This window comes from Oculina patagonica, chromosome 5 (genome assembly GCF_052425735.1).
Source record: "Oculina patagonica isolate OP01 chromosome 5, crgOcupat, whole genome shotgun sequence".
NCBI classification, from domain to species: domain Eukaryota; kingdom Metazoa; phylum Cnidaria; class Anthozoa; order Scleractinia; family Oculinidae; genus Oculina; species Oculina patagonica.
In genome coordinates, this window is record NC_135762.1 from 12,476,898 (window position 1) to 12,503,469 (window position 26,572).

Here is a 26,572-nt window from a genome sequence, read left to right on the forward strand (position 1 = left end):
ATACATACCGACTTAGTACACTAAACGTTTTACAAAAGCTTGATGTGTGCTGCAAAGATTAAGCCCCCACCCCGGCTCTTCCTTCAATGTACTTAAAGCGGCGTCAAATCGTCAATATGCACTAAATACACCATAGTTAGTACTAACTATGAATGCACGTATCACCTGGGTCCCCCTAAATTGTAATCCCCGCATTTTGTTTATTGATACTCCATTTATCAAATCCCGGACGCCTGTTAAGGAAATACTTTTTCAGCAATGGGATTATTTTGACTACATATAATACTAGGGCACTAAGATCCATTCTCCTATCAATTTAATACTTTTCCGATACTTTTAGCGTTTTCGTGCAAGGTAATTTAAAAGCTGCAACTCTCAAAGTTTGTTTTCCATTCCCCCACTATTTGCTAAAAGCTGAAAATCAACAGTTTGTGTTTTCGGTCCTCCATTATTGACCTCCAAAGGGGGTTCGTTCGAACCCCTCGAACCCCCCTCCTACGCGCCTGCCTGTTATTACGGACATTTTTGTTTGTCCCTAGAAAAAGCTCATACATTTTCTCTTACATTAGCCTGTTTAATATGGACATCGGTTTATACGGACAACGGGCACTTTTCTGTGTCCCTTAAGTGACTGACGCTCTCATATAAAGTTAACCTCGTTTTACGGACACTTTTGAGTCACTGCTTATCTGTACATTTTCAGTTACATTTTTTGTGGGGGCTTGCTCTTACTATGTAACCGTGTAGGAGATTTGTTTGTGGCTTTGTGAGTTGTCACGTGACTCGTCACCAATTGAGCAGGTCGTCTCTTCAGGCAATTGTCAGACGAGACACGTCTGTCACGTTCTTTGTGAACGTGATCTGTCTAAAGAAGAATTTCACCAAACGCGTTGACAACGGTTTTTGGTCTCGTGTCACATTACAACGTCACGTGACACAATAATGCAGGAGGTGCTAAGAATTCTTGGAGTACATGGTGTAAGACCTCACATAAGGTAACAAAGTGACAAGGTAGCCAAATTTATTGTAAATTGTCGTGGTCTTATTCCAAGTACAATTTTTAGACATTCATTCTAAATGCTCGGGACGTTATATGTGTTTTACTCCAAGTGCAACTGCTACGCATTTATTTTAAATACTCGGGATATATGTGATGTATTACACCACCACTGTATTTAGTAAGTGCCGAAGATACTGTTTGCACTTCATTGACAGTTGCGTTTATATTTAAGCTTTTTGTTTGTTTTTCTTAGAAATAAAAGCGATCACACGAGATTTCCGCCATTCTAGTAATAGTACCAGATAATAGCTACCGTTAGCGACTTTACTGGGATCAGTGTGTATGCGATTTTGATACAGCAATAGGGGAAAAGTGACTTCTGATGAAGGTTGGTGATATTGGGCCAAAATAAATTTGTAACATCAGTCTCTAGCTGTTTGATCAGCCCTGCATTTAAAGTTTGTTTAACCCTTTCACTCCTAAACGCGCATTCAGGCGCTATTTGGAGGTGCAGTCATTGATTCACTTGTGACGTCATTAATTAGCACGTCAGTGGAATTTCGTGATGAGAATCTGATAGAGCTTGAATCGACCTTTCTACAGGACTGTTCATTTTGAATATCAGTTGCATTCTGACAGAGCTAATCAAAGAAAAACAAAATCCATTTTTGGTGCAAAATCGTTGTTAAACAGGCCAGTACACCTGTAATTGGTCAAGGTCCCCTTTTCAGGATTTTTCATAGCACCAAAATTTCAGTTTAGCGGCTAAAAAAACGCGTTTTTTGAGGAAAACTTGGGGGTCAAAGAGTTAATAGGGGAAAAGCGTGTCTTAAACGGGATTGTGCCTTACAAAAACTGTAAGTTTATCGACAATAGGTCAGTCTGAAAGCTTTTTTGTCGTTTCCATTTTTTATTAGATCCGATTTTCAAAGTTCTAATAGTCGGACCATATGTACGCCTTTTACTTTCAATTGGAATTTGCGCGGATTAAACTAGTTCAAAACAACTGGTAGATCCCGTGAACATTTTTTTTCCTTGTGTGTCTTCAAGTTGAGTTTTACCCATAAACCGTATTCAGAACTGACAGTCAAAAATTCTACGAGTCACGAAGATAAACACCAAACTTTACCTCGTTGCTGTAAGAAAGACAAGAAATAATTCAAAATACTTCAAGACACTCTCTGGAAAAAGAGTTAACGCTATACACGTATTTTATGAATTATTCGACGAATTTGAAGCAGTTTTAAACCTTCAAATAACGAGATTGAGTCAAAGTACAGCGCAGTTAGGAAACAGAAAGAGGTCATAGAGGCCATTGCTGAAAGATTAGTCTATGAGGATGTCACTTCAGAAGATGAAAGAACAGCAGAAGAACTAGCAGAAAATCGGAAACCGTGAGATGAAATCAAAATATTAAAGATATGTGGAAACTTTGCTTGGTAGTGTCTGACTCGTCCCCAGTCGTCTCTTATGCGAAAATTGCAAGACGCGAAGGATGATGGGAAGGAGGAAAGGCGAGAGACGTCGTCTCCTTCGCTTCTTCTCTTCCTTCCCATGATTCCCTCCGTGTTGAGCAGTCGACTCAAGACGGACTCAAAAGACGACTGGGGACGAGTCAGTGGTAGCGTGCTAAGTGAAGTTAAGATGATAATAAGATCACACAGAAGCATATATGCTTCTGGATCGCAATATTGTCAAAATATTGTTAAAAACTGTGTAGCGCAGTCAGATGAACACATAATAAAATTAGAGTTTCGTTTATGCGCTAATTTTTGTAAATAATCCCAGACGTTTCGGGACTTCTGTCTCTTCATCAGTGGAAAATTGCCGTTAAAGTCAGCCCGCGTCATTTTATTTGAATGTGGCAACATTGAGTGCGCGCGCGCTAACTGAGTTCATTTAAATAAAAGCAAAGTCAATGTTTATGCCGCGCGGCTGTAGAGTACGGCATTATTTTGAAGATCAGGCGGCCTTCCGCGCTGCGTCTTTCTCTGATGTTCGTAAGGCCTGATCGCACAACAGACACCATCATGTTATCTGTTGTGTGACCAGGCGGTAATAAACTGTATCCGCTTTGGGCAATGAATGGAAATTATAGTCAAATGCAGCAGCACATGACTTGCGACCACGCGGTGTCTCTGAGCGCTGAACGCTATTGTTCGGAACCGCCTTAGTGTGTGTGTGTGTGTGTGTGTGTGTGGGGGGGGGGGGTTGCGGGCGGTGGCGGCGCACGGGCAAAGGTGCGGTATTTGAACACTTCTGCTATCCCCTCTATGGGGAATGTGACCACAAATTTTGCCCTATGCTGTGTGACATTTGAATTTAACCGTGCAGAGCAGAGGACTGGGTCACATTAAATTTAACCGCAGTACTGGGTCCTCAACTCGTGTTCCAGGAGACGCCATCTTGACAGATATCGGTAAGTGTGAAGTTTGCATGTATTATTTATAATAACGCACGCAATATCCTCTCAACATCTTTTCAGCTACTGGGAAACAATCTACAACTCTCGGGGATTGTTGTTTCTTTCTTCACTTCATTCAACTTTAATCTTCTTTAATCTATCTTCGATAGATTCACTGGTGTCACATGTATCAGGTATGTCGGCGAAAAATAAGCGTATAGCAAAAAGATTTGAATAATTCTGTTACGAGTACAGTACACCAGTCGAGCCAGTTGCCAAAAAGGGAAAGCCATTAATGGTGATAATTTTGATTTGGCCAAAATATTTGAGCTTATAGCTCAGATGAACAAGAAATTGGATAACTTAGATCACATTGAGCAACATCTGGCTCGTGTTGACGAAGAAATAAGTGATCTCGAGCAGTCTTACACTTTCGTCCACAACGCAACACGACTGGTTGATTAGCTAACCGACAGAAGGTAAATTAAACAGCCGGGGTAAACAGAACAGTGATGCTATTTACGACCTGTGTGAAAGAGGTGAAAGAGTGGCATCCTCGGAGACCCAGGGGCAGTTAGTGGGGGCGACGTGCAGCTTATCGGGACAACGGGATTTTCGGGCGAAAGTTTACAACATAGAGCGTAACAGCTGTTACGCTCTATGTTGTAAACTTTCGCCCGAAAATCCCGTTGTCCCGATAAGCTGCACGTCGCCCCCACTAACTGCCCCTGGGTCTCCGAGGATGAAAGAGTGGCAAACATTGAAGGACATTGAAGCGCAATATGCGACATTGCAACAAGACCTGATTGACCTTAGGGCACGTTTGTTGTTCTACGATCTTCCAGAAAACGAATAAGAAAATCCATTTAACATGGTTAGAGAAGTTCTGAGTGAAAAGGTGGGCATTGACGAAAATGGCGAGATTGAAATCGAGCGGGCTCACCGCCTTGGAAGAAAAAGAGAAGATGGAAAGCCGAGGGCGATTGTCGTGAAATTCTCGCGTTACCTTAATGAAACTTTATTGACTTTATCTTCAACTTGAAGATTTCAGTTCCACAGGACTACAACAGAATACACTTAATAACTAAACATTAACATTAACAAGCTAACAACTAACTCTTGGTCGTGAGGGAAAAATTCTCCTCAAGTTCTTTTAGTGATTCATTATAACAGTTTAAAATATCACAGATAAAGTGGGCGCTTAGATTCAAGATATTTTCATCGCACATAGCTAAGATATATATAAAAAGTGCCTTATAATTCAAAAATTTAAAACTGTTATTTATTGAAAAGAGGCGATCTAAGAAGACACCTCTAAGATGAGAAAATGATGAGTGGGTGCATTTCATCAAAAAATGGAACTCGTCACCAATAGATGACTTACAGAATGGGCAAAGTCTCTCATCTCGAGGTATCTTCTTGTATCGACCTGATTCAATAGGCAGTTGATGACTAGAAATCCGCATTTTGGTTATCGCCACTCTTTGATTGACATTTTTTATTATCCTTAGATAAGGTTCAAACCTAACTTCGTTTTTTATTTCGCCGTAAAGACTTAATTTGTTTCCAATTGAAGGATCTAATTTATCCTTATTTATATTTTTCAACCAATATTTTTTGTTACCAAGACAAAGAGTACAACCGGAAATCAGCCCAACTACTCAAAGTGGAGATGATTAGTTATGTGGGGACATGCCAAAGTGTCCGTATTATCGGGGTATCCGTATTAAGCTGGCTCTCAGATAAAACGTCACGGACACATGATTTTTTGACAGAGAGACGAAGGCATACATTTTCACAGCAACAAAACGATGTTTTATTGCACTGTAACTGTTAGTCCTGTTACAACTACAGTCAGGCGTCCTCTCGTCCCAACCCCCCTCCGTTGGGGGGCTGGTACAAAAGGACCGCTGACATTTCAGACTACTGTTTGAACATTCCCTCGGACGCAACTAATTTTGTAGTACTGGCGGTTCTTGAAATCACTTGAAAAAGGAGTCACAAGAATAAACCACTCAATACATAGGCGTTGATCTTCCGATCATATAGTATTAATTAAACTTTTTAACCAAAATGTTAAAACATTCCTCACACTTTCGGGCTTAAGTTACTTTTCTGTTCTTGAAACTCGACAGCGGATTCATTTGACAAAGTTGAATCAGTCGTAACTTAGCTTTTACAATGAAAATTGTCTGTAAAGCGGGATTGACGATGTATGTGAGTTTGTCTCCCAGAACACAGCAAAGTGTCCGTTGTCCATATTAACGGGTGTCCGTAATAAGCTACCCTGGGTTCCAGAAGGTTTTTTGTGTCTTTCCTGCAAAAAAGAAATAACCCTCTGACACCCAGGGTAGTAATAAGCGGGTTAATTTTAGATAAAATATATATGAGCTTTCCCTCGGGACAAACGAACTGTCCTAAATATCGGGGTGTTCGTATTAAGCGAGTGTCCGAAGAGCGGGGTTCCACTGTATTTTGATTCAACCTCTAAAATGTAACTACTTTGTAAGACGGAGAAAAATTGCAAAACTGTAATTCGTGTGATTGTGAAATCTAAATCTTAAAGGTCGCGCTGAAACTTGAATTTGCACGAAAAAGTTTTTATTTCTCTGGTGCAAATATTTTTTAATTCTTTACCTTTAAAAACTAGGCAAACTAGCAGTAGGGTTTTATTTAGGCAGTCTTTAAACGAATTACTTTTATAGGATAGGTAAGCATAATTTAATAGATTTTTAACTTTTTATCCTTTTATATGATGTATTTATTTTTATATTGTTATATATTTTTCTTTTTACAGGACCCCTTTGATAACAGTACTCATGTACTGAAGGGTCATCCTGTTTAAAAATTCGTTATTATTATTATTATTATTATTATTATTATTATTAAGCCAATCAAAATCAATTTGTAATTTGCACTGGCGTTACACATTTTTGCACTCGTGTTACACGAAAGCTGCACTTTTTTTAGCCAATCAGTGTTAAGTAATGTTTTCATGTATATTATTATGTACGTTAATGCAATGCTATATAATTTTGTGTTCTTCCATCGACAGCATTTGCAGGCGGTGTCTATTGTTATACCTGCCCAGCAGATCCTCTCACGTCTGTATCTCAATGCAACACGTCTTCCACTAGCCGCCGGTGTAGCGATGAGAGTTTTGGAAAGTAAGAATTCTTTTTATTTAATCGTAAGCTATGAATTCCAAGATATTGCTTTAGCAAAAGTGTTTTGAATCCTCTTGTCTAGGCTCCCTCGCAGCCTTTCAAAGGAAGCTCTTTCGTGCATTTTGCATTATCTAATTTATGAATTGCAGGGACTTTGCGTCTGAACATAAAATACAAAACAACCCCTACTGTAGTGGGATTAAATTGAAAGAAATGTCATTGTTCTCTAAAGCCTGGTTTTAAAGTGATCGAGGAAACGGACGGCGGATGATGGACAGCGAAAAAAAAATAAAAAATATAATAATAAATTTAAAAAATAAAATAAAAAAGGTTAATGAAATAAAACATAATAATTAATAAATGAAATATTAAAAATTGCATCACTATTAGTCGAAGCATCTTCGGATCAATGCGCTGGAAACTCGTCGAAAATTGTTTGTTCGAGTTTAAATCTTTCCTTGAGATATTAGTCCGGTATTTAGTATCTAAACTTAATCACTATTGATGATGTGATTTTTGTAATATTTTTTTCACTTCTTGCTCGAACTTTCAGCGGAATCCGTCTTAATCGTTCATCTTTTCACTCAAGTTGTTTTGCAGCAACAGCCGAGTTGATGAACGGCACCTTCGTTGCCATTAAAGAATGCTTCAACGACAACGACTGCAACAGCACCAGTGCTTGTGCCAAAGCCGAAAATTTAACTGGTGTTTCTTTCAAACGCTGTGTAGCTGAATGCTGTTAGTACCAGTAATCACATGATTTCGAGTGCAATTTAGAATAAATAAGCACGAGTAAATTTTTCAAAGGCTAACAAAATTGCACGAGCCCGCAGGGCAAGTGCAATTTGTAGTCTTTGAAAAATTTACAAGTGCTTACTTATTCCAAATTGCACGAGAAAAATCATGTGATTACTTGTTAATAATATACAAGCGACAATTTCGGTCACGCTTTGATAATTTTCGTGACAACTTCAGAGTAGCGCCTGGCTAAAAATTTTGACGTGTGAATTCATGCGTAAATATTCATTCACTCTCTCGAAGTGCTGCATGAAAAGTTTTCAGAACAGTCTTTTGACTCTTTTCGCCGTTGAATTTGAAGAATGTGAATGACAAAGCAAGGAAAAAATTCCTAAGGTTCTGCTGCTGTTCTTGGCTGAGAGGTATTTTTTTGGTACGTTTTATCCGTGCTGTGTTTGTGTTCGCCCGAACAGAAATCAACCTCAGTTCAACACATGTTGCTCTAGCTGACAAACTAGTCAAACTAGAATACCGAACTGAAATACTGAACTATAAAAATCTACTGAACGGATTTTCTTAGTACAGATGAGCACTCTGCTACAACTCCGCATTGCTACCTGATTTCACTGGACGTTTTACAGGTTAGATTTGCCTCTTACAGTTGTAAAACTATCTTTTGTGCCTTTTGTTGTTGAGCGAGCTTTTAAATAAACAAGCTTCGGCTATTATTAATTAAGGACGGCGCCTCCTATTGCTACCGCGCACTTGTTCTGCACATCACGCAATGCATCGATCACACTGGGCGCGCGCGCATTTAATTAATTTGCTCGCTCAAAATGACGAATTCAACTACGCGACCAAGCGCGCGACTAAAAATCAAGAAAGTTTCCTCTGCGACGAAATCCAGTTTATGGACATATCCTAAGCCAAGAATCGCGGAAAAGCAACATATCAGTAACCATTGACCGCTAACCACTGAAAATGGCTCACATTAACAGTTAAAAACAAATCGCTAAGCGCTAAAAGGTTACCCGCAAACTGCTAACCGTGACAAATGGCGTAGTGCACGCGCGAGATGCAAATATTCAACTCGCTAGGGAGGGGATAGGAAAAATGTAACAGACCCCAAAAGCGATTTCATAGACCCTGAAAACAACTGGTATAACTTTTAAAAACGCGTGGTGACCCCTAGTTTTTGTTTTATAAAATGTAAGTGGTAAGTCTATAGAGCACATGTTTAATTTTTCATTAAGTGAAAAAAAATTTAGGCCGATTTCTGGACGTGCAAGTGAGAGCTGCTAGAGTCAAAAATGGCTCAAACGCAATTATTTTGTTAATAAAAACGTGGATCACGCAGTTCCGAAGAAATTATTTGTTAGTTATTGTAAATATTGTTATATTTAATGTTGATTTTTTTTCATGAAAAACCAATTTCAAATGGAATTTGCAAGGAAATTCTATTTAGCTTTACTTTATTTTAAAATGCCACGTCAGCACTTTTTTCCAGATTTCAAACCTAATTATCTCGAAAATTTGCGTGGCTACCCCCAATTTTCTTTTTGAATTTTAGTAGCCCTTGGTAACATCTACATTTCTTGTATAGTCATCGGCCGGGAAAAAAATACTTTGTTATTAGTAGGCACCGTCCTTAAACAATCATGAAATGAAATGCTTGCTCCTTCTGTGTTCAAAACTAGGTAACCGGTTCCTTGGAAGTCTGGTCAGTACTTCTTCGCGTTTCGCTTCAGAGAAGTGAAGCAATGTTTCGGCGAGAATTTTAATTTACTATCGGCCGTCGGCCGTGAGCTTAATTTCGAGTTTAGTTTATGTCTTGTCCTCTTTGCCTTTTTGATAATTCTACGTCTTTTGCAGTTAGTAATGTTTGTTGTACTTCTGTACTTAGACTTGCCCCAAGTCGCTCGCTTTTTCTTTGCATCTATAGTTACTTAAATAAAATCGCTTTGAAATCAAGCGAGAAAGACCACTTGAGTAAAATCACCTTTAAAATAGCGCGGGATTTGTTTCTGTGAACGCGCGCGCGAAGGAAAACAAACAGTTAGGAAAAGCTCAATCATTTTCAATTACACCGTTTTGCACTGCTAGAAATCAATTACAGACAATCAAAAAGGCTTTTTCCTTATTAACTATTTTTGTAGAAAGGGGTGGATCATGTAATTTCCAACCCTCGACCAGGGTTTGTGTTTTGAGCTACAATCTTGGACAAAACTAGTTGACACATACGCATTTCACGCATTTTTCGCAAATGACTCGACTTGCAAGCCGGTTAAAATATCTTATCCCCCTTCCCCCCTACTCAATGTTGTTTCTTGTGGTTTGCGGCTCGACAGGATTTGTTTTAAAAACACTAAAGCATTACCAACATTGAAATGGGGGGAAGGGGGGTTGCAAAACTGAACTCCGTTGGCTAAATAGGTGGAAATTTGTTAAGTGTTTCAACAGTTTTGTCCAAGATTGTGTAAACGATATTTTGGCTAATAAGTAGAAAACGCTTTAAAGTTCTGCTATAAAACGCCTTCAGCTTTTTGTACCCTTCGAGTTCTTTACCACCAACTATTCGTTGCCACGACAGGCTTTAATTAATCCATGGAATCATCAATTACAAAGGTTTTCGGAGGCTCGTTACCAATCGAGTCAACAAAACTTTCACTGATTCTACTCAGTCAGAGTCTTTTCAAGGATTTGAATAGGAAATGGCTTTATTGAAGGGCTGATTCAAGTTTCCATCAAATGTCTACATTTTCAAACTTCAGATAAAATACAAAGTTTGGTTTTTATGTGCGTCATTGATGGTAATTAGAACAATTTATAACGCTAATAGTCGATACACTGTGTACATTCAAACGACCTGAGTACAATTCACACAAATGAAGTCATAAAAAGAAACGTTCAGTACAGAAAACAAGCCAAAACGTAACGTATTTACAATTCCATAGGAAAAGAACGAAAATGCATTAAGTTACAGGCGTTTTTTGAGTTGGATTACGTGAAAAGCAATGGCGTCACGCCACAACGTCTCAAGCGTGACAAAATGGACGCGGCGTGACAAACAGGCAGTTAATAACAGACTATTGCTAACGACTGGTTCTATGTACTAAATGGGACTTTTCTCTCTCAATTCGCACTAGTTATCCTTAGTTGTCTGCTACAACTTTGAATTAGCTTAAACACTGTGATTCTGAACGATTAACAAGAGAATCTTTAGTGATTTGAACGGTTAACACACGGTTAACACCGGTTAACAGCTATTAATAAAAGATACCTTGACATCTTCTATTCTTTACAAAAGACTTGCCGTTAACCGTTGAAAACCTTTGTTAACCGTAGTTTTTCGCTTCGTTTATGTTTAGCATTTAAAGTTAATCGACTGTCGCAAAAATTCATCTATTGAATTCTAAATCCAAGGGGAGAAACAACATTTCGAAAATTGCGGGATTTAGTGTTAAGATCCTGCGGGTTAGCGCGGGATATTAGAACGTGACCCCTGATACCTGGCTATTTTTAAATGATCTATTATTGCAAAATGTCCTCTCTATATAATTTAGAACCGGATTCTTTGGTTAAATACTTTTTAAATGACTATAACACGTCCACTGGTCTTCAAAAGCGCTTGCCCTACTCATAGTAGCATCTTCGAGCGCCCTAGAAAAGAACATGCGTGCGCCATTGACCTGAGAAGTCTCTCTTTTCCCTGTAAAATTTAAGTGACCAATATTTTGGAGACGTAAATTATTTTTACAAAAGCAACTCGAAGAGTTTTAATTCTATATGGGTCCTTAGCTCACCGAAATATCGCAATTCCTCAAAATTTATGAAAAAGCTGTTTACACAATCTTGGACAAAACTAGTTGACACATACGCATTTCACGCATTTTTCGCAAATGACTCGACTTGCAAGCCGGTTAAAATATCTTATCCCCCTTCCCCCCTACTCAATGTTGTTTCTTGTGGTTTGCGGCTCGACAGGATTTGTTTTAAAAACACTAAAGCATTACCAACATTGAAATGGGGGGAAGGGGGGTTGCAAAACTGAACTCCGTTGGCTAAATAGGTGGAAATTTGTTAAGTGTTTCAACAGTTTTGTCCAAGATTGTGTAAACGATATTTTGGCTAATAAGTAGAAAACGCTTTAAAGTTCTGCTATAAAACGCCTTCAGCTTTTTGTACCCTTCGAGTTCTTTACCACCAACTATTCGTTGCCACGACAGGCTTTAATTAATCCATGGAATCATCAATTACAAAGGTTTTCGGAGGCTCGTTACCAATCGAGTCAACAAAACTTTCACTGATTCTACTCAGTCAGAGTCTTTTCAAGGATTTGAATAGGAAATGGCTTTATTGAAGGGCTGATTCAAGTTTCCATCAAATGTCTACATTTTCAAACTTCAGATAAAATACAAAGTTTGGTTTTTATGTGCGTCATTGATGGTAATTAGAACAATTTATAACGCTAATAGTCGATACACTGTGTACATTCAAACGACCTGAGTACAATTCACACAAATGAAGTCATAAAAAGAAACGTTCAGTACAGAAAACAAGCCAAAACGTAACGTATTTACAATTCCATAGGAAAAGAACGAAAATGCATTAAGTTACAGGCGTTTTTTGAGTTGGATTACGTGAAAAGCAATGGCGTCACGCCACAACGTCTCAAGCGTGACAAAATGGACGCGGCGTGACAAACAGGCAGTTAATAACAGACTATTGCTAACGACTGGTTCTATGTACTAAATGGGACTTTTCTCTCTCAATTCGCACTAGTTATCCTTAGTTGTCTGCTACAACTTTGAATTAGCTTAAACACTGTGATTCTGAACGATTAACAAGAGAATCTTTAGTGATTTGAACGGTTAACACACGGTTAACACCGGTTAACAGCTATTAATAAAAGATACCTTGACATCTTCTATTCTTTACAAAAGACTTGCCGTTAACCGTTGAAAACCTTTGTTAACCGTAGTTTTTCGCTTCGTTTATGTTTAGCATTTAAAGTTAATCGACTGTCGCAAAAATTCATCTATTGAATTCTAAATCCAAGGGGAGAAACAACATTTCGAAAATTGCGGGATTTAGTGTTAAGATCCTGCGGGTTAGCGCGGGATATTAGAACGTGACCCCTGATACCTGGCTATTTTTAAATGATCTATTATTGCAAAATGTCCTCTCTATATAATTTAGAACCGGATTCTTTGGTTAAATACTTTTTAAATGACTATAACACGTCCACTGGTCTTCAAAAGCGCTTGCCCTACTCATAGTAGCATCTTCGAGCGCCCTAGAAAAGAACATGCGTGCGCCATTGACCTGAGAAGTCTCTCTTTTCCCTGTAAAATTTAAGTGACCAATATTTTGGAGACGTAAATTATTTTTACAAAAGCAACTCGAAGAGTTTTAATTCTATATGGGTCCTTAGCTCACCGAAATATCGCAATTCCTCAAAATTTATGAAAAAGCTGTTTACACAATCTTGGACAAAACTAGTTGACACATACGCATTTCACGCATTTTTCGCAAATGACTCGACTTGCAAGCCGGTTAAAATATCTTATCCCCCTTCCCCCCTACTCAATGTTGTTTCTTGTGGTTTGCGGCTCGACAGGATTTGTTTTAAAAACACTAAAGCATTACCAACATTGAAATGGGGGGAAGGGGGGTTGCAAAACTGAACTCCGTTGGCTAAATAGGTGGAAATTTGTTAAGTGTTTCAACAGTTTTGTCCAAGATTGTAGAAGGAAGGGGGGGGGGGGGGGTCATTTTTTTCGCTCGCCACGATCGCGGCTTCGCCGCTCACAAATAGCATCTGTCCCCGGCGTCTTTTCTGCCAAAAAAAACCCTCCGGCACCCATGGTAGACTGTCATGCACTAACAATGACAACCTTTGTTACACCGTAACAAACCTGTTTCAGTAGACAAAGACACAGGAAAACGTTAGCAGTTGCTATTAGGCATTTTTCAACTCTCAAAGAACTTTCTTCCTCCCAGATGACACCGAGAACATTACTTGATCCCGTTGTGTCCCGCGGGCTGTGTTGAACAGCGGCCTTATGTTTTGCGTCACGCAGACCATCACGCAATCTTGGATTCTTGGTCAGCGGTGGAGATTATTCGCCACGCGTTTCTCGAGATTATTTGGAGTGTATTCTTTCAGGTTGTAATCTTTTTTATTCAACATCTTTATTTTCCAGTTAACTGATCAGCCTGTACATGGATTCTATTCTTGAACCAATCACAGAGACTGACGAGCACAAATTTTGTGTGGAAATGATGAAACGCCTCGATATTGAGCGAAGGAACGAACAGTTCTGTGATGTGATTCTAGAAGTTGGCTCCGGTGACGATCAAGCTCGTTTGAAAGCTCACAGAATCGTGTTATGTGCAGCAAGTCCGTTCTTTTACAACGCTCTTAACAACGACATGAAAGAAAAGAAAGAAGGAGTGATCCGATTGGAAGAGACGAGCAAAGCTGTGATGGAAGAAGTGTTGGAGTATCTGTACACAGGACATGTTGATATCAATGAACACAATCACAGGAAAAAAATCCATTTTCCAACATTGGAAGTTAATTGGTTAATTACTGTAATATCATTGGTACATCATTGGTAAACCCAAATGGTATTCCAATATTGGTAAATGGTTATATCTTCCAATATTGGTAAATAACATATGATATTCCAATATTGGATTACAAGTTTCCAATATTGGACCACCATATTTCCCAACATTGGTAAAGTCATCTCCAATATTGGAGAATGATATACTCCAACATTGGACAAAATGTTTCCAATATTGGAGTATGATATATTCCAACATTGGACAGTATGTTTCCAATATTGGATAATTTAGCTCTCCAACATTGGACAATATGTTTCCAATATTGGAGTATGATATATTCCAACATTGGACAGTATGTTTCCAATATTGGATAATTGAGCTCTCCAACATTGGATAAAATGTTTCCAATATTGGAAAATAAAACTCTCCAGCATTGGACAATATGTCTCCAATATTGGATAACATCACTCTCCAACAATGAATGATATGTTTCCAACATTGGATAACAATATATTCCAACATTGCATTGAAATTGAAGGGTCAAGTCAAAAACTATGCAAAGTGGGCATACACGCTTTGCCCACTTAGCATAGTTTTCAACTTGACCCTTCAATTGTAATCATAACACCAGGCAATCATAACAGAACTCTGAAGTTTACATGAATACAACTTTTCATTCAATTCATATAACCAGAACAGCATGATTGCTCTATGTACTAATTACAGTCACCTCTTGGCTTTTTTGGGTGGAAATTATCAGTAATAATGTCAACAAACAGCAAAACTGTCCAAAAATTAACGGACATGAACAACATGATAGCTGTACATGTATATATATGTACCAAAAATAAAGCTATTTCTAATATATTGCTACTGTATCAACTAAATTATTTGACTGGACACCTGGCTGCATGGGGGGCTGTCATTGTCAGCAACATCTGAAACAGGAGAATTCCTGGTTTCATCAGAAATAAGAGAATTAATATCTGTCAATACCTTAACTTGACTTTTTTCAAGTTTCTTATAATTGACGTCCCCTTCTATGTCAACATGGCCTTTAGTGATAAGGGCCTTTGCTAGAGGAACTACCAACTGGTACTTCCCAATGCTCCTACATTTAACTTTTAGCACCTTTCCCAGAGGATAAAAGTGCTTCTTTACGGTTAGGAAATGTATGGAAAGAGCATCAAAGGCTTTTAGCACGACAACTTCAGCTGAATGAGCAGAAATATCATCAATGTCACTGCTTGGAGTTGGAGAGTTGTCCTCTTCATCATCTAGAAAATAATAATTGAAAATACATATGGTCAACGACAATCTAGCAGAAATACTAGTAATTATATTATACATCTGTATTTTCAGAACCACTCATAAGGCATCGAGGCACCATAATTTGGCTGCAGATACTAAATAATAACGATAGGATATTATGACAAACCTTCAGTTGGTGAACTTAAGCTGCCTGTGCTTGATGAGTAAGGTGACAATGTAGAGTCTGTATCTGAACCTTTTGGTGAAAATGATCTTTTCGCACGTTTTGCAGGTTTGTGAGTGGCCTAGGAAATGCAAACAATAATTATTGGCTATAAATCAAAGCACATACAAGTGTATTCTGTTTTGGGCTAAAGGACAAGTCAGGGTTCTCATTTAAAGTTTTTGAATAGACAGCAAGAAGGTGGATGTATCTATGAGTCGGCACAAAAAAGTCTGCTGCTGGCACTTAATGAGAACCATGACCGACACTTCTTTCATGGAGGGGGATGGATCCCCTTGAATCATAAAGTTGACAACACTTCATTTTTCATGGATTTCTGGAACTCGAGCTTATTTGTACTGTACAACATAGAACTGATTCATTGAGCATTGCATAAAAATGAGCTTTGCAAATGTATAGGTGAATAAAAAAGTGTCTCTTTTTTATTATCAGTAAATATAAATTTGTTAGTGTTACATTACCTCATAGTCGTAGCCATCCTCAATCTTCCTATTTTTTTCGTGAAACCATTGCAGTAAATGACTCTTGATAGCATCTGTGAAAGACACATTTTTGTTTTAAGTAATTAATCGAAAACAGGCTTATCTTTCACACAATCACACTGAAAATTTGTTCAACAGCCTCTTCTTGTTATTAGTTTGAAAGGAACATGCAATATTAAATTAATACATTTCACACTTTTTCACATTGTGTTGTTCCAGAAAATATCCAAGCTCCCCCCATGGAGTTTTTCATTTTTTTGCTTTTATCTCCCCACCCCTCTGGGAAATTCCAGTTTAGCTTAATTCTTCCCTTTAAATGTTTTGGCTTTTGAGACCCCCCTCCCCAACAGATCAATTGATTGATCGATCAGTCAGTCAGTCAGTCAGTCAGTCAGTCAGTCAGTCAGTCAGTTAGTCAATCAATCAATCAATCAATAAAAACAACAATATTTAACTGACTGCTGCACTAATGTGTGATTGGACATTAACACTGTAAAACTCACCTCTGCCAAATCCTATTTCTGGGATGGAGCACATTGGCTCCATGCGTGTGATTAATTCTTCCATCTTCAGCCTGGTAGTTGCATCTCCTTTGATGTGGATTTTTGAATTTCCTGGCCAAAGTTGTCTGGCTTCCTGGTTAATAATAGAGATCCTAAAGAAAAAGAAAGGATTGTGATTGCTTTAATAAAACTAGGTAGTAAAGCATGAAGTGCAAACTATGTATTATTGCTTACTGCAATTCTTTGTTGATGGACAAGTTCAGTGATAATACTGATAAGTTTTATAATTGCCAATGAATAAAAATATTGTTAACAGTAGCTGTTGTTTTGTTGCGCTCATACCTGTCATTAGTAGCCGGCAACCGACTATTATGAACGGTAACTGCCGTGAAGATAGCTGGCTACTCAAAGTTTGAAAATGACTAAAAGACAACAGCTAGGGCATGCTATCTTGAGTATTTGACCATTTACCTTCCTTGTGTAGCTGGCTGCTTCAAAGCTTAATGACAGCCCTCGGTTGCTACTGTTATTAGCTAACTTTAAATAAATTGAAATTCAAGGTTTGGCAATCTGAGGACAAATTATGTCAACTATGACACAAAGGTACGAAATTTTCAAAGGACTTACTTTTCCAGATAACATGCTTTTTCATTTGGTTTCCAAGTTGACCTGTCTGCCTTAGTTATTTTCTTTTTCCACACCTGTCCAGTAACTAATTTAAGATAAGTATAAACATTAGATTTTTCTTTGATCTACATGACCAGCAACTATTGGCTGGCTAAATTGGTTATTAAAAATCTGAAAAAGAAATCAAACACACACAAAAAATAGCATGATAAAGTAAGGTTTTTAGGGGGGAATAACCGTATTTGCCTCGAAGACTTCAACAAATTCAAGGTGCATTAAATAAAGCTGTCAGATGACTGAAACATAAATTTATAAACAATAACTTAAAAGGCCATTTTCTCTTTTCTTCTACAAAAAAAATAACAATTACCTTCTGATTTGCTGGATGCTTTCTTTTCAGATTGTAGACATGTGAGCTCTTTAATTTTTTCGAATATTTCCAATCTCTTGCCCATAGGGTTAATTCCAATATCTTTCAAGTCTGCTTTTTCTAGGCAATAAAGTGACTTTCCAGTTATGTTCTCAGCTGTTAAGGTAATAAAAGAACAGGGTGAGTCTAGAAAGCAAAACTGACTGGGATGGATTTACAGTATGCAACACACCGAGAACATATTTTTCAGCTTGCATAAAGAAAGATATAAGTTAAACGTAAAAACGAATGTCTGTTAAATCCATGAAGTCTTTTTAATTAGTACATACATGTACATAAAAGGAAGAAAAGGATTAAAAGAATGGATACAAACCTTTAAACACGACTGCCTCCTCATGAAATCCTTCCTTAGTCAGCCAGGAATGCACATCTTCTGTTGACCAACCTTGAACATCCTTGCTAAGACTACATTCTAAACAGTCATTGAAAGAAAAGAAGGGAACGGCTAACCCGGCTAATAGAAATTAAAACTTTAACAAATTTGAAAAATTTAGTTTGTAAAACAAAAAAACACCAAGCTTTGAAATATAAAAACTAAACAGAAAATGACCATGGCGCGAAATCTTGAATTTCACGTTCCGGGTGCCGATGGATTGAAATACATTACCTTCTGACAGTTCAGCGCTGATATCCTCTTCAGCTCTTTCAGACATCTTTTTGATACTCTTACATGTAATTCTACTAGCTCTTTTCCAATTGAAAAATATACTTCTTCCTTCCGTTCGATCAACACCTTTCGATTTGCAGAGCGAGGAAAGAAACGGCGGGAAAAGGCGTCAAAGGGCCTGGGAGGACTCTGGGTACATGAAACACGCATGATCCGCATAAATTACCGCTGACAGTCTGACAAACTGTTGTTATTATGCTTTTTTGGTTTGAACACTTCGAAGGATTTGGCTTACCGGTAATTTCGCTTAATTTATGTTAACGTTCGTTATCCTTGTGACCTTGTTGTTGCCAAAGCAATGTATGGCGTCGTCCACAAAACCAGCAAACTTGTGTAGATGTTTGGATAGTGATGAAGCGCGGAACATCTCGTCGTCGGGAAAGGCGCATGTTCACTGCTTATGTCTTCTATGTAAAGGCAAAGCTGTCTATCCCATGACGGCATGGAGGCATACCCAAAGGGCAAATAGAGCTAGAACGGAAACTTTGGATAACCAGTTGCTCGTTCCATCCACCTCCTCATCAGAGAAATCGGATACATGTGATGTTGTATTTCAGGCATCATATTCTTTCTGCGAATCTCCCAGCGATTTACCATCAGCATTGGCTGGAAGACATTATGAAAGTGACGAAAATGAGTTTGAAAACGAATCTACTACGTCTGATCATGAGATACCTAGTGATGAAGAAAGTTCCATGAGTCTGTCATCAGATGACAATGCTGCATGTAACAGTGATGACAGTTCAAATGGTGAGGAACACAATGATTCCAACCGAGATGAAGGAGGAGAGGAAGACCTGTAAAGTTTATAAGCAATCAAAACTAAACTGGTTATATAATATAATATAGTTAAGAAAGCTGTTTCTTTCTTTAGATGTATCATTCCATAAAGTTGTCTTAAACAAAGTTATAACCCACCCATTAATTTTTGCGCGCGCTCATTGGACAAAACGCATCACGTGGTACAAAATTGGACGACGGGTATCAGCGAATATACCCCGTCCGATTTGATATCCGTCGCCCAATTTTGTAGGCAAGCACAAAACAAACAAATGAAACCACAGAGATAAAAAATCACGTAAACCAATCAACTTACATTTGTTTCAACCACAGTTACGCCGGTTTTATTACGTAGGCTTTTTCCTGTAAATTTACTGGCGATAAAGCGTGTTGTAGAAATCAATCAGAGAGTTATAAAATAAATAAACCCCTTTCTGACTTGCTGGTATATTGGAGGATAATGCCCTTGGTTGAAAGATTGTCCTCAAAATTTCACAGTTGTCCTCGAAGCTTCGCTTCTCGGCCACCTGTTCATTTTTCGACAATCTTTCAGCCTCTGACGTTATCCTCCAATATACCAGCCGCCTGAAGGGTTTTTTTTATTAAATATTCCCCTGACCCTAAGTTCATTTCATGTCTTTTTAGTTATGGGCGAAGTCGCTTTCTCAAGCAAAACTCCTCTATGCCATGAATGCTGATGTTAGAAATCAAGGTCATAAAGGTATTCTTGTTGGTGGTCTTCAAAATTATGACCCATCCCTTCCAATCAGGAGGAAATTGGCAGAATGCTGTGCAACTGAATTGTGTGAAGTCGAGGAACATGGAAACCGTTGTCGTAGTTTTTGGTTGCCAGAGCATGGCTACAATGGTTTGCTTTATAGAGAAGGAGAGCATGTAATAGTCATAGTCCCTGGTGATGGTGAAATTGTCACTTTGGTTCAAGTTATATTCACAGTTGCTGTTTCAGGTCAGAGAAGAGCCTTCATTAGAGGAAAGAAGTTTGAGTGGGATGGACATTCAATCAACAGTGACCACAGGAAAGTTAAAGACACTTACAACTTTAACTTTGTATTTGCTGAACTGGAGAATGTGAGCAGGAAGGTTATGTTACAGGAGTCAGCTACTGATCATGGCAGTTTTTTTTGTGATTGACTTTATGAGAAGACTTTTTCCGATCACATTAAGAAATGTTGTTTTGCCATATTATCCTGTTGTCAATGACATGGTCATGGTAAGGGGAGCAACCATTAATGATGTATGGAGAGCAAAGGTGGTTGCGTACAATCTTCCTCGAAAATTTGTTTTAGGGCGATTTTTTGTAAAGGAAGATGAGCTCTGGATTCCAGAACGAGGCTCTCACAATCAGAATATCTCTTTTGACAGTATACTTGGCATTGCAAGTGGAACTTGGCTTAGAGAGTTTGACAGATGGCAAGAATAATACTAGGACCTCTGGTATTTTCCTGCCCAATAGCTGGGCTTTTCTTCAACAGTCCACATATGTTTATTCACTTGTACATGTACCTCCTCTTAGAATTTGAATGAAATCATCATGATTTCATGTCTATTTCCTTTATGATACATGACTTGTATATAAGGAAGGGTACATGTGCACAACAAGCTTCTTTCAGTTGAATATGTTTTGTAAATGACCCCCTGTATGCATGTAGAGCGGTTTTTCAGTTTATATTTTTAACCTCTGAAATAGTCACTGATTGTCATTAATTTAATTCTGTTGTGTTATTTGTTCAGTTTCTACAATTAAATAATAAGTGATCAATTAATTTTCATTGGTTAATAGTTTTGTGATATCAATCTATCAAATGGAAACTGTAAGTTACTTATGGCTTTTTGCAGAATACAACAGAAACCTGTATTAAGTGGACATGCTTCATTAAGCAGACAGTCACCCTGTACTACGCGAACACTAGAACATTCCCTGAGAGTCCGCTTAGTACACGTTTAACTGTAATGCAATATTTCTGCAAACTGTGCTGTTGTTATGGGAATTCTCTTTTATCTCTTCAAAGCTTGGTATATTATTGTGCTATCTTTGGTAACTGAAGAAATAATTTCCAATAATTTAACAGTATAATCCAACATTGGAAACTTGTGAACATTTTGTTCCAATAATACTACAATGATATTCCAATCATAACCAGCTCAATGGTATAGCAAAATATACCTTGGTATATCATTGTGCAATCTTTGGTGACGGAAGATATGTCTTCCAATAATTTCACAGTACAATCCAACATTGGAAAATTGTGAATATTTTATTCCAATAATACCACAATGAAGTTCCAATCATAACCAGTTCAATAGCATAGCTTGGTATATCATTGTGCAATCTTTGGTAACTGAAGACATGTCTTCCAATGTTTTCACGGTATTATCCAACATTGGAAGACCAAATGTGTTCTGTTCCAATTAAACTCCAATAATATTCCAACTGTCACATCATGAGGAAAAAGCATTTTTCCCTTTGTTGGAACCTTATTGGACTTTTATTGGTTCAATACAATTTACCAATGATTATCCAATGTTGGAAGGTTATAACTCAAATTTTCCAATGATTTACCATATTGGAAAATGTATTTTTTTCCTGTGAATGCATTTGATTTGCTGGCTTTGGCCGACTATTTTCTTATTCCAAGCTTGAAAGCTTTGTGCAGTAACGTTATTTTACAAACACTGTCTTTGTCCAACAGCATTGCAGCTTATTATTTGGCCGTGAAGTATCGGTGTGAAGAACTGCAGAAAGGTGCGAGTGATTTCGTTCTTGCAAACTTTGTTGCTGTAGCTGAAACTGAAGACTTTCTGAATTTGAGCATTGCGCAAGTGGAGGAGTGGATCTCAAGTGACAAAATCATTGTAAAAGAAGAGGAAGCCGTTTTCGAAGTGCTCGTGAAGTGGATAGAAAGAAATGAGAGTCAGAAACAAAGCTTTTACGACTTGTTTCGTCACATTCGCTGTATTTATGTGCATCGTGACTATCTTTTAAACATTATTCTTCAGAATTCTTTTGTCAAGGATGATTCACAGTGCTCTACTTGTGCTTTAGATGCGATGAAAATGGTGTTCAGAGGACAAGAAGACTGTTATTTTGATCAGTCACCTAGAAATTGCCTGAAAACGCATGAAGATTCCATTGTTGTTTGTGAAGAAAGGAGTACATTGTGTTACATACCTACTCAGAGCAAGTGGTACAAGCTGGCAGATATGCTTGCCCAAAGACTCTTTTATAGTCACGCCATCAGTTCTTGTCACGGGAAGTTGTTTTTCATCGGGGGAAACAGAAAAGGCTGTCCAGCAGAACATTATGATCCATCACTAAACACTTGGTCTCCACTGAAGTCTTTCCAGCAAACAATCAGGTTTTGTAGTGTTGTGACATTTCAGGGGTTACTGTATGTCATTGGCGGAGTGGATAAAGACAACAACCGATTAAGTACTGTGCAGAGATACAATTCTGATACAAAGATGTGGCAAGTGATGCATTCTCTAAGTAGCCCCAGGTCAACTGTATGTGCAGTGGCTGATGAAAGTCATTTGTATGCTATTGGAGGCAACTCAGATTTGGGATTTCTGGACATTGCTGAAAGATTTGATCCAAAAGAAAAAGCTTGGAGCAGGATTGCGTCATCCCTAGAAAAGCGAGGAGGTGCCAGTGGTGCAGCTGTCAATCAGAAAGTGTTTGTGTTTGGAGGCCTTAGGGATGAAGCACCAAATTCAAACATGTGTGAGATGTATGACCCAATTACTAATATGTGGAGTATCATTGCAAATACAGTTGTTAATGGCAAAAGTAAATTTACAAGTGTGGTGAGTTTCAAGGGGAAAATTTTTGTCTGTGGTAACTTTGAACAAGGTGATTCCCAAGAACTTATGACATTGCAGGTTTTTGATACTGTTACAGATAAGTGGACATCTTGTGGCAGTGTTCCCTCGGGTTCTGAAAAATATTTGAATATTTCTATTTTGAGAGTGCCAAGGGAGGTTTTGGATACATGTGAGGTCCTTTCTTAGATGTGTGTGACAGTTGCTTTGCTTAATTAAGGTGGCAGAACACAATTTCCCAAACTTTGGACTTCCTATGCTTGATTTGCTTTCACCATAGTTAATAGAGGGAAATGGTTATAAAGCCCGAAAAAGTTCTCTGTTATAGGTTTTTGTTCACTATTTTGGGGGTTGAGAGTGCACAAAACCTGACAAAATACAATAGGTTTTTACATGTGTTCAAGCAACTAACCAATAAAAACTTTGCGATTATGTAACTTATGCATAGTCTATGAGCGCAAAACAAAAGATGTGCACTCTCATATCATGGACCTTCCAATCTAAATCTTGGCCTCTTTTTTTGCTACTTTGATGTTTGCCGGGCTTCTTAACCATTTCCCTCTATTAGCTATGCTTTCACATCCAAACTATAGCAGCTAATGAATTCCAAAATTGGCAGGGTTAAAAATGTTTGCATACTGTGTTGTTCCAGAAAATATCCATACCCCTCCTACAGAAGGTTTTTTCATTTGAAACCCCCTCCCCACTAGAAATTCCAGTTAAGCCCCATTCTTTCCTTTAAAGGTTTTGGCTTTTGAGACCCTCCACCCCCTCAGAATTTCTAATGACCTTCCATGGCGTGGGTATGGATATTTTCTGGACCCACACATAGCTTAGGTCTGTTACTCATTACCATGGCAACCGAGCTAGTTATAAACAACTACTTGTAACAAGATTACAAATGTAAGATTTCTTCAATTTCAGAAAATTTGGTCATTAGATTTTTCTGTGTTGCTGTATAATTCTCATATTTTAACACTGAGGCAATAAAGTTTTAACAGAGGGAATTTCAATTTGTCATTGTCTAAAACCGGAATGCCCCAGATTTTTTAAAAATTCCTTTGGTTAATTGCATTTTTACACAAGGCCTCTTACTTGTCTTATGAAGTATTTTCATGCAAAATTAGGTCACTGAAGTACTCACTCTCAGTTTTTTTTTTTTTTGCACAAGGACTGCATTTGATCTGATTCTCATGTATTCCATGAATTTTTTGGTAGGCACTTATTTTAATTTCAAATCACGAACAATATTATTTTATTCTTCTCAGTTTTAAAAAAATTGTCATAAGTACAATGGTTGTGAAACTTATGATACCCCACTTGCCTGTTGGGCAAGTGAAGGATTAAGGCCTCTCTCTCCTCTGCATAGGCTTCTTCAGTGGGTTAGGGCGAAAAACACAAAAAAAGAAAAATAGGGGGACAGTGGGGACGACAGGTAAGGCAAAGCCTTTTCCATTTCCAGTGTCCCCCTGCGCATGTTCATTTTGATTCTCTCCAGGCTCTGCGCACTCACTTTTCACCTCTCCCCATTTCCCAGCCCGAAAGAGAAAGAGAAGAGGCCTCTGTGGAGAAGAGAGGATTTAAGTCCACTAGCCTAACCTAAAAATCCACTAGCCCCAGGCTAGTGGACACTAGCTTCTTTGCATGCTGTTCTAAAATATATATATTATGTCCAAAAAATGTCAAAGGCCACTGTAAATATTTAAAATAGTCACTGCTTTGCTGTGTGGGGTGTTTTTCATGTCTATTATGTAAGGAATGTTAATGAAGAAACAGAGTGACTAACATGTCAGAAGAAATTAGAAGCTAGCTTAGCTCACTCACACCTTTGTTTGTGTTAAATGACTGTAGAATTGAGTTTTTAATTGTTGCTCATTCCTAATGAATTTTAGGAAATTGTTTAACATCAACAAAATGGCACATTGTTTACTTGTAGGTTATGGTTTACATTACAACTAATTTGTTATATCTTTTAAGTGTTTTTAGAAAATAACTCTTCGAATTTTCATAGTTATTAATAGTTTGTGGATTTTTTAAGGAATTCATTAGAGAGAAATAATGTACACGTTGCATGGTAATTTGTTTGGCCAGGCTATGCAAAACAATAACTGCTAAAAACAATGATATTGGTACCGTGACATTGGATCCGTTATGTTATTATTAGAACACTGTTTCTTGACTGAAGTCTCTTGATTTCTTGGTAAGGCTATACAATGTTGTTGTGTTTAGGAGTCACTAACTCACTGGGCCGATCATAAGAACAATAATATTTAATTGTAGAATTATTTTTTGAGGTATAAGTGGCCTCAAGGAATCATTAAATTTGAACTTTGATTATAAAAAAGTACATGTACAGTATGTGGCCCTTGGTCCGGACGAAAAAGACGCGAACGTGTATTTCTCAGCTTAGAAGAAGAGCAGTGAGCTGAGATTTGTCCTGTAAGTTACCGTGCCATCCAGCTAACATGTGCAAAGACAACAGCTTCTGTGTTTACTCGATTACTCTGTAATATCGAAAACAGTGGTTCGGTTTGACGTCCCGGCCTTGGTCCGGACAGCGGGTCCTTGGTCCGGACAGCACGAAAACAATTTACGCAACAATTGTTCAAAATCTAATCTAAAGAACCTTCTTGCACATTTTTTATATGTTTTAGTGAAATTCAGAAAAATAAATAAAAATTTTAGGGAAGAGAGCTTTATTTCATCTCATCAAGAAGTACCGTGAATATATACTATAGCGCTTATCACACTAATAAGCGTGATTTGCAAACTGAAGTTTGAATTAAAACTTCTCGTTTTAGTTTTATTGTTGTAAAATGAAGTTTATTATGCCTTAGAACTCAACCGAAAGGTGAAAATTTTGTTATACTCTTTTTTCTTTCAGTATTATTTAATAGCTTGCCACCTTCAGAAGTTTGAAGTTATATTTGGTTGCCGTCAGTGTCCGGACCAAGGACCTAGTTAGGAAAATTACTTAGAAATTTTAATTCGTAACTTTGGACCGAAACTCAAGCGGTCAATCAAATTTTTTGCACTAGTCGAAAGAATATTTCCAATATATCAATTCTACCAAAAATTGCCTCTTTTAGCGTGCTCAGTTCGGATATACAGGAATGTAAAGAAACCCAGTTAATTTGAGGCGCCATGAACAAATAAACATCGCGAAAACAAACTTCATCTACCTTCACGTCGACTTGAAATTCTCGACTTCACCGCCAGCAGGAAAGCCTTCGAGCGAGGTTAAGACAGCAAACAGATCACGAAATCTTTTGAAAGGTTCGGATTTGTTAAAACTTTGTATCGGAAAAATGCAAGATGAACCGAAAGTGTCCAGACCAAGGGCTGTCCGGATTTAGGGCCACATACTGTACTGGTTGTTGTTTTTTCATCTCAATTAATTTAAAGTATTTATAGGTATAAAAAGTTCAACCGTTTTTCTCAAGTTTGGAAAAATTACATTTTGAAAAAGGAGCGGTCAGACTGAAACAGGAAACATGGCATGTTGATAATACAGCTTTACCCAGATATATTAAGTGTATTTTATTTGTTTCACAAATGTCACCACTGAGGATCTGTGCAGTGCTATGTAACTAACTGTGGATTCGGCATCCCAGTATATTCCCAGATCTTTTTGTCAGTTTATTGAATTCTATAAAGTTTCATTTAGCAGATGAGTGATGTGTTATGTTCTATTACAGCTGTTTCCCATTTTTTTTTTTGACTTCACAAAGAATTCACACGCACTCGATGTGAGTTACCTGACAACAATAAAGAGTGACCTGTTCAGTAACCACTGACTAAAATGGGCCTCTGTCATTCGCTTGGTTGGCTTCCAGAATTTTCTTGGATTTTGTATCAAAAGAGAG

At 37.9% G+C, this 26,572-nt stretch overlaps 3 protein-coding genes across 3 annotated transcripts in view; 2 read left to right on the forward strand and 1 right to left on the reverse strand.

Annotated features, from left to right (window-relative positions):
• The window catches only part of LOC144655561 (uncharacterized), a 253,491-nt gene extending 232,841 nt beyond the window's left edge, over positions 1-20,650 (forward strand). The window contains exon 2 of the mRNA XM_078515813.1: positions 18,994-20,650. Within this exon, the coding sequence (XP_078371939.1) occupies positions 19,554-20,018 (465 nt within the window). The 5' untranslated portion in view covers positions 18,994-19,553 and the 3' untranslated portion in view covers positions 20,019-20,650. The remainder of the gene's footprint in view (positions 1-18,993) is intronic.
• On the forward strand, positions 13,473-25,276 carry LOC144655563 (kelch-like protein 41a). Its single transcript, XM_078515815.1, has 2 exons — positions 13,473-13,852; positions 21,477-25,276. Exons 1-2 carry the CDS (start codon positions 13,535-13,537, stop codon positions 22,893-22,895), a joined length of 1,737 nt encoding a protein of 578 aa, XP_078371941.1. The 5' UTR covers positions 13,473-13,534; the 3' UTR covers positions 22,896-25,276.
• Positions 14,537-18,841, reverse strand: LOC144655543 (uncharacterized). Its single transcript, XM_078515791.1, has 8 exons — positions 18,027-18,841; positions 17,733-17,831; positions 17,360-17,515; positions 16,990-17,074; positions 16,363-16,514; positions 15,839-15,912; positions 15,321-15,438; positions 14,537-15,159 (listed from the first exon to the last, which is right to left on the reverse strand). Exons 1-8 carry the CDS (start codon positions 18,070-18,072, stop codon positions 14,765-14,767), a joined length of 1,125 nt encoding a protein of 374 aa, XP_078371917.1. The 5' UTR covers positions 18,073-18,841; the 3' UTR covers positions 14,537-14,764.
• Positions 25,277-26,572: the final 1,296 nt, after the last annotated feature.

What these genes read in the sequence shown, in the direction of transcription:
- LOC144655543 (XM_078515791.1), bottom strand. Translation starts at nt 18,072, where the DNA reads ATGTCTGAAAGAGCTGAAGAGGATATCAGCGCTGAACTGTCAGAAG. An exon ending in AGAAATAGGATTTGGCAGAG is followed by an intron (nt 15,913 to 16,362) that starts GTGAGTTTTACA and finishes TGTCTTTCACAG; the next exon opens with ATGCTATCAAGAGTCATTTA. An exon ending in AGGATGGCTACGACTATGAG is followed by an intron (nt 15,439 to 15,838) that starts GTAATGTAACAC and finishes TGCATTTCCTAG; the next exon opens with GCCACTCACAAACCTGCAAA.
- LOC144655563 (XM_078515815.1), top strand. Translation starts at nt 13,535, where the DNA reads ATGGATTCTATTCTTGAACCAATCACAGAGACTGACGAGCACAAATTT. An exon ending in ATGTTGATATCAATGAACAC is followed by an intron (nt 13,853 to 21,476) that starts AATCACAGGAAA and finishes TTTTTTCCTGTG; the next exon opens with AATGCATTTGATTTGCTGGC.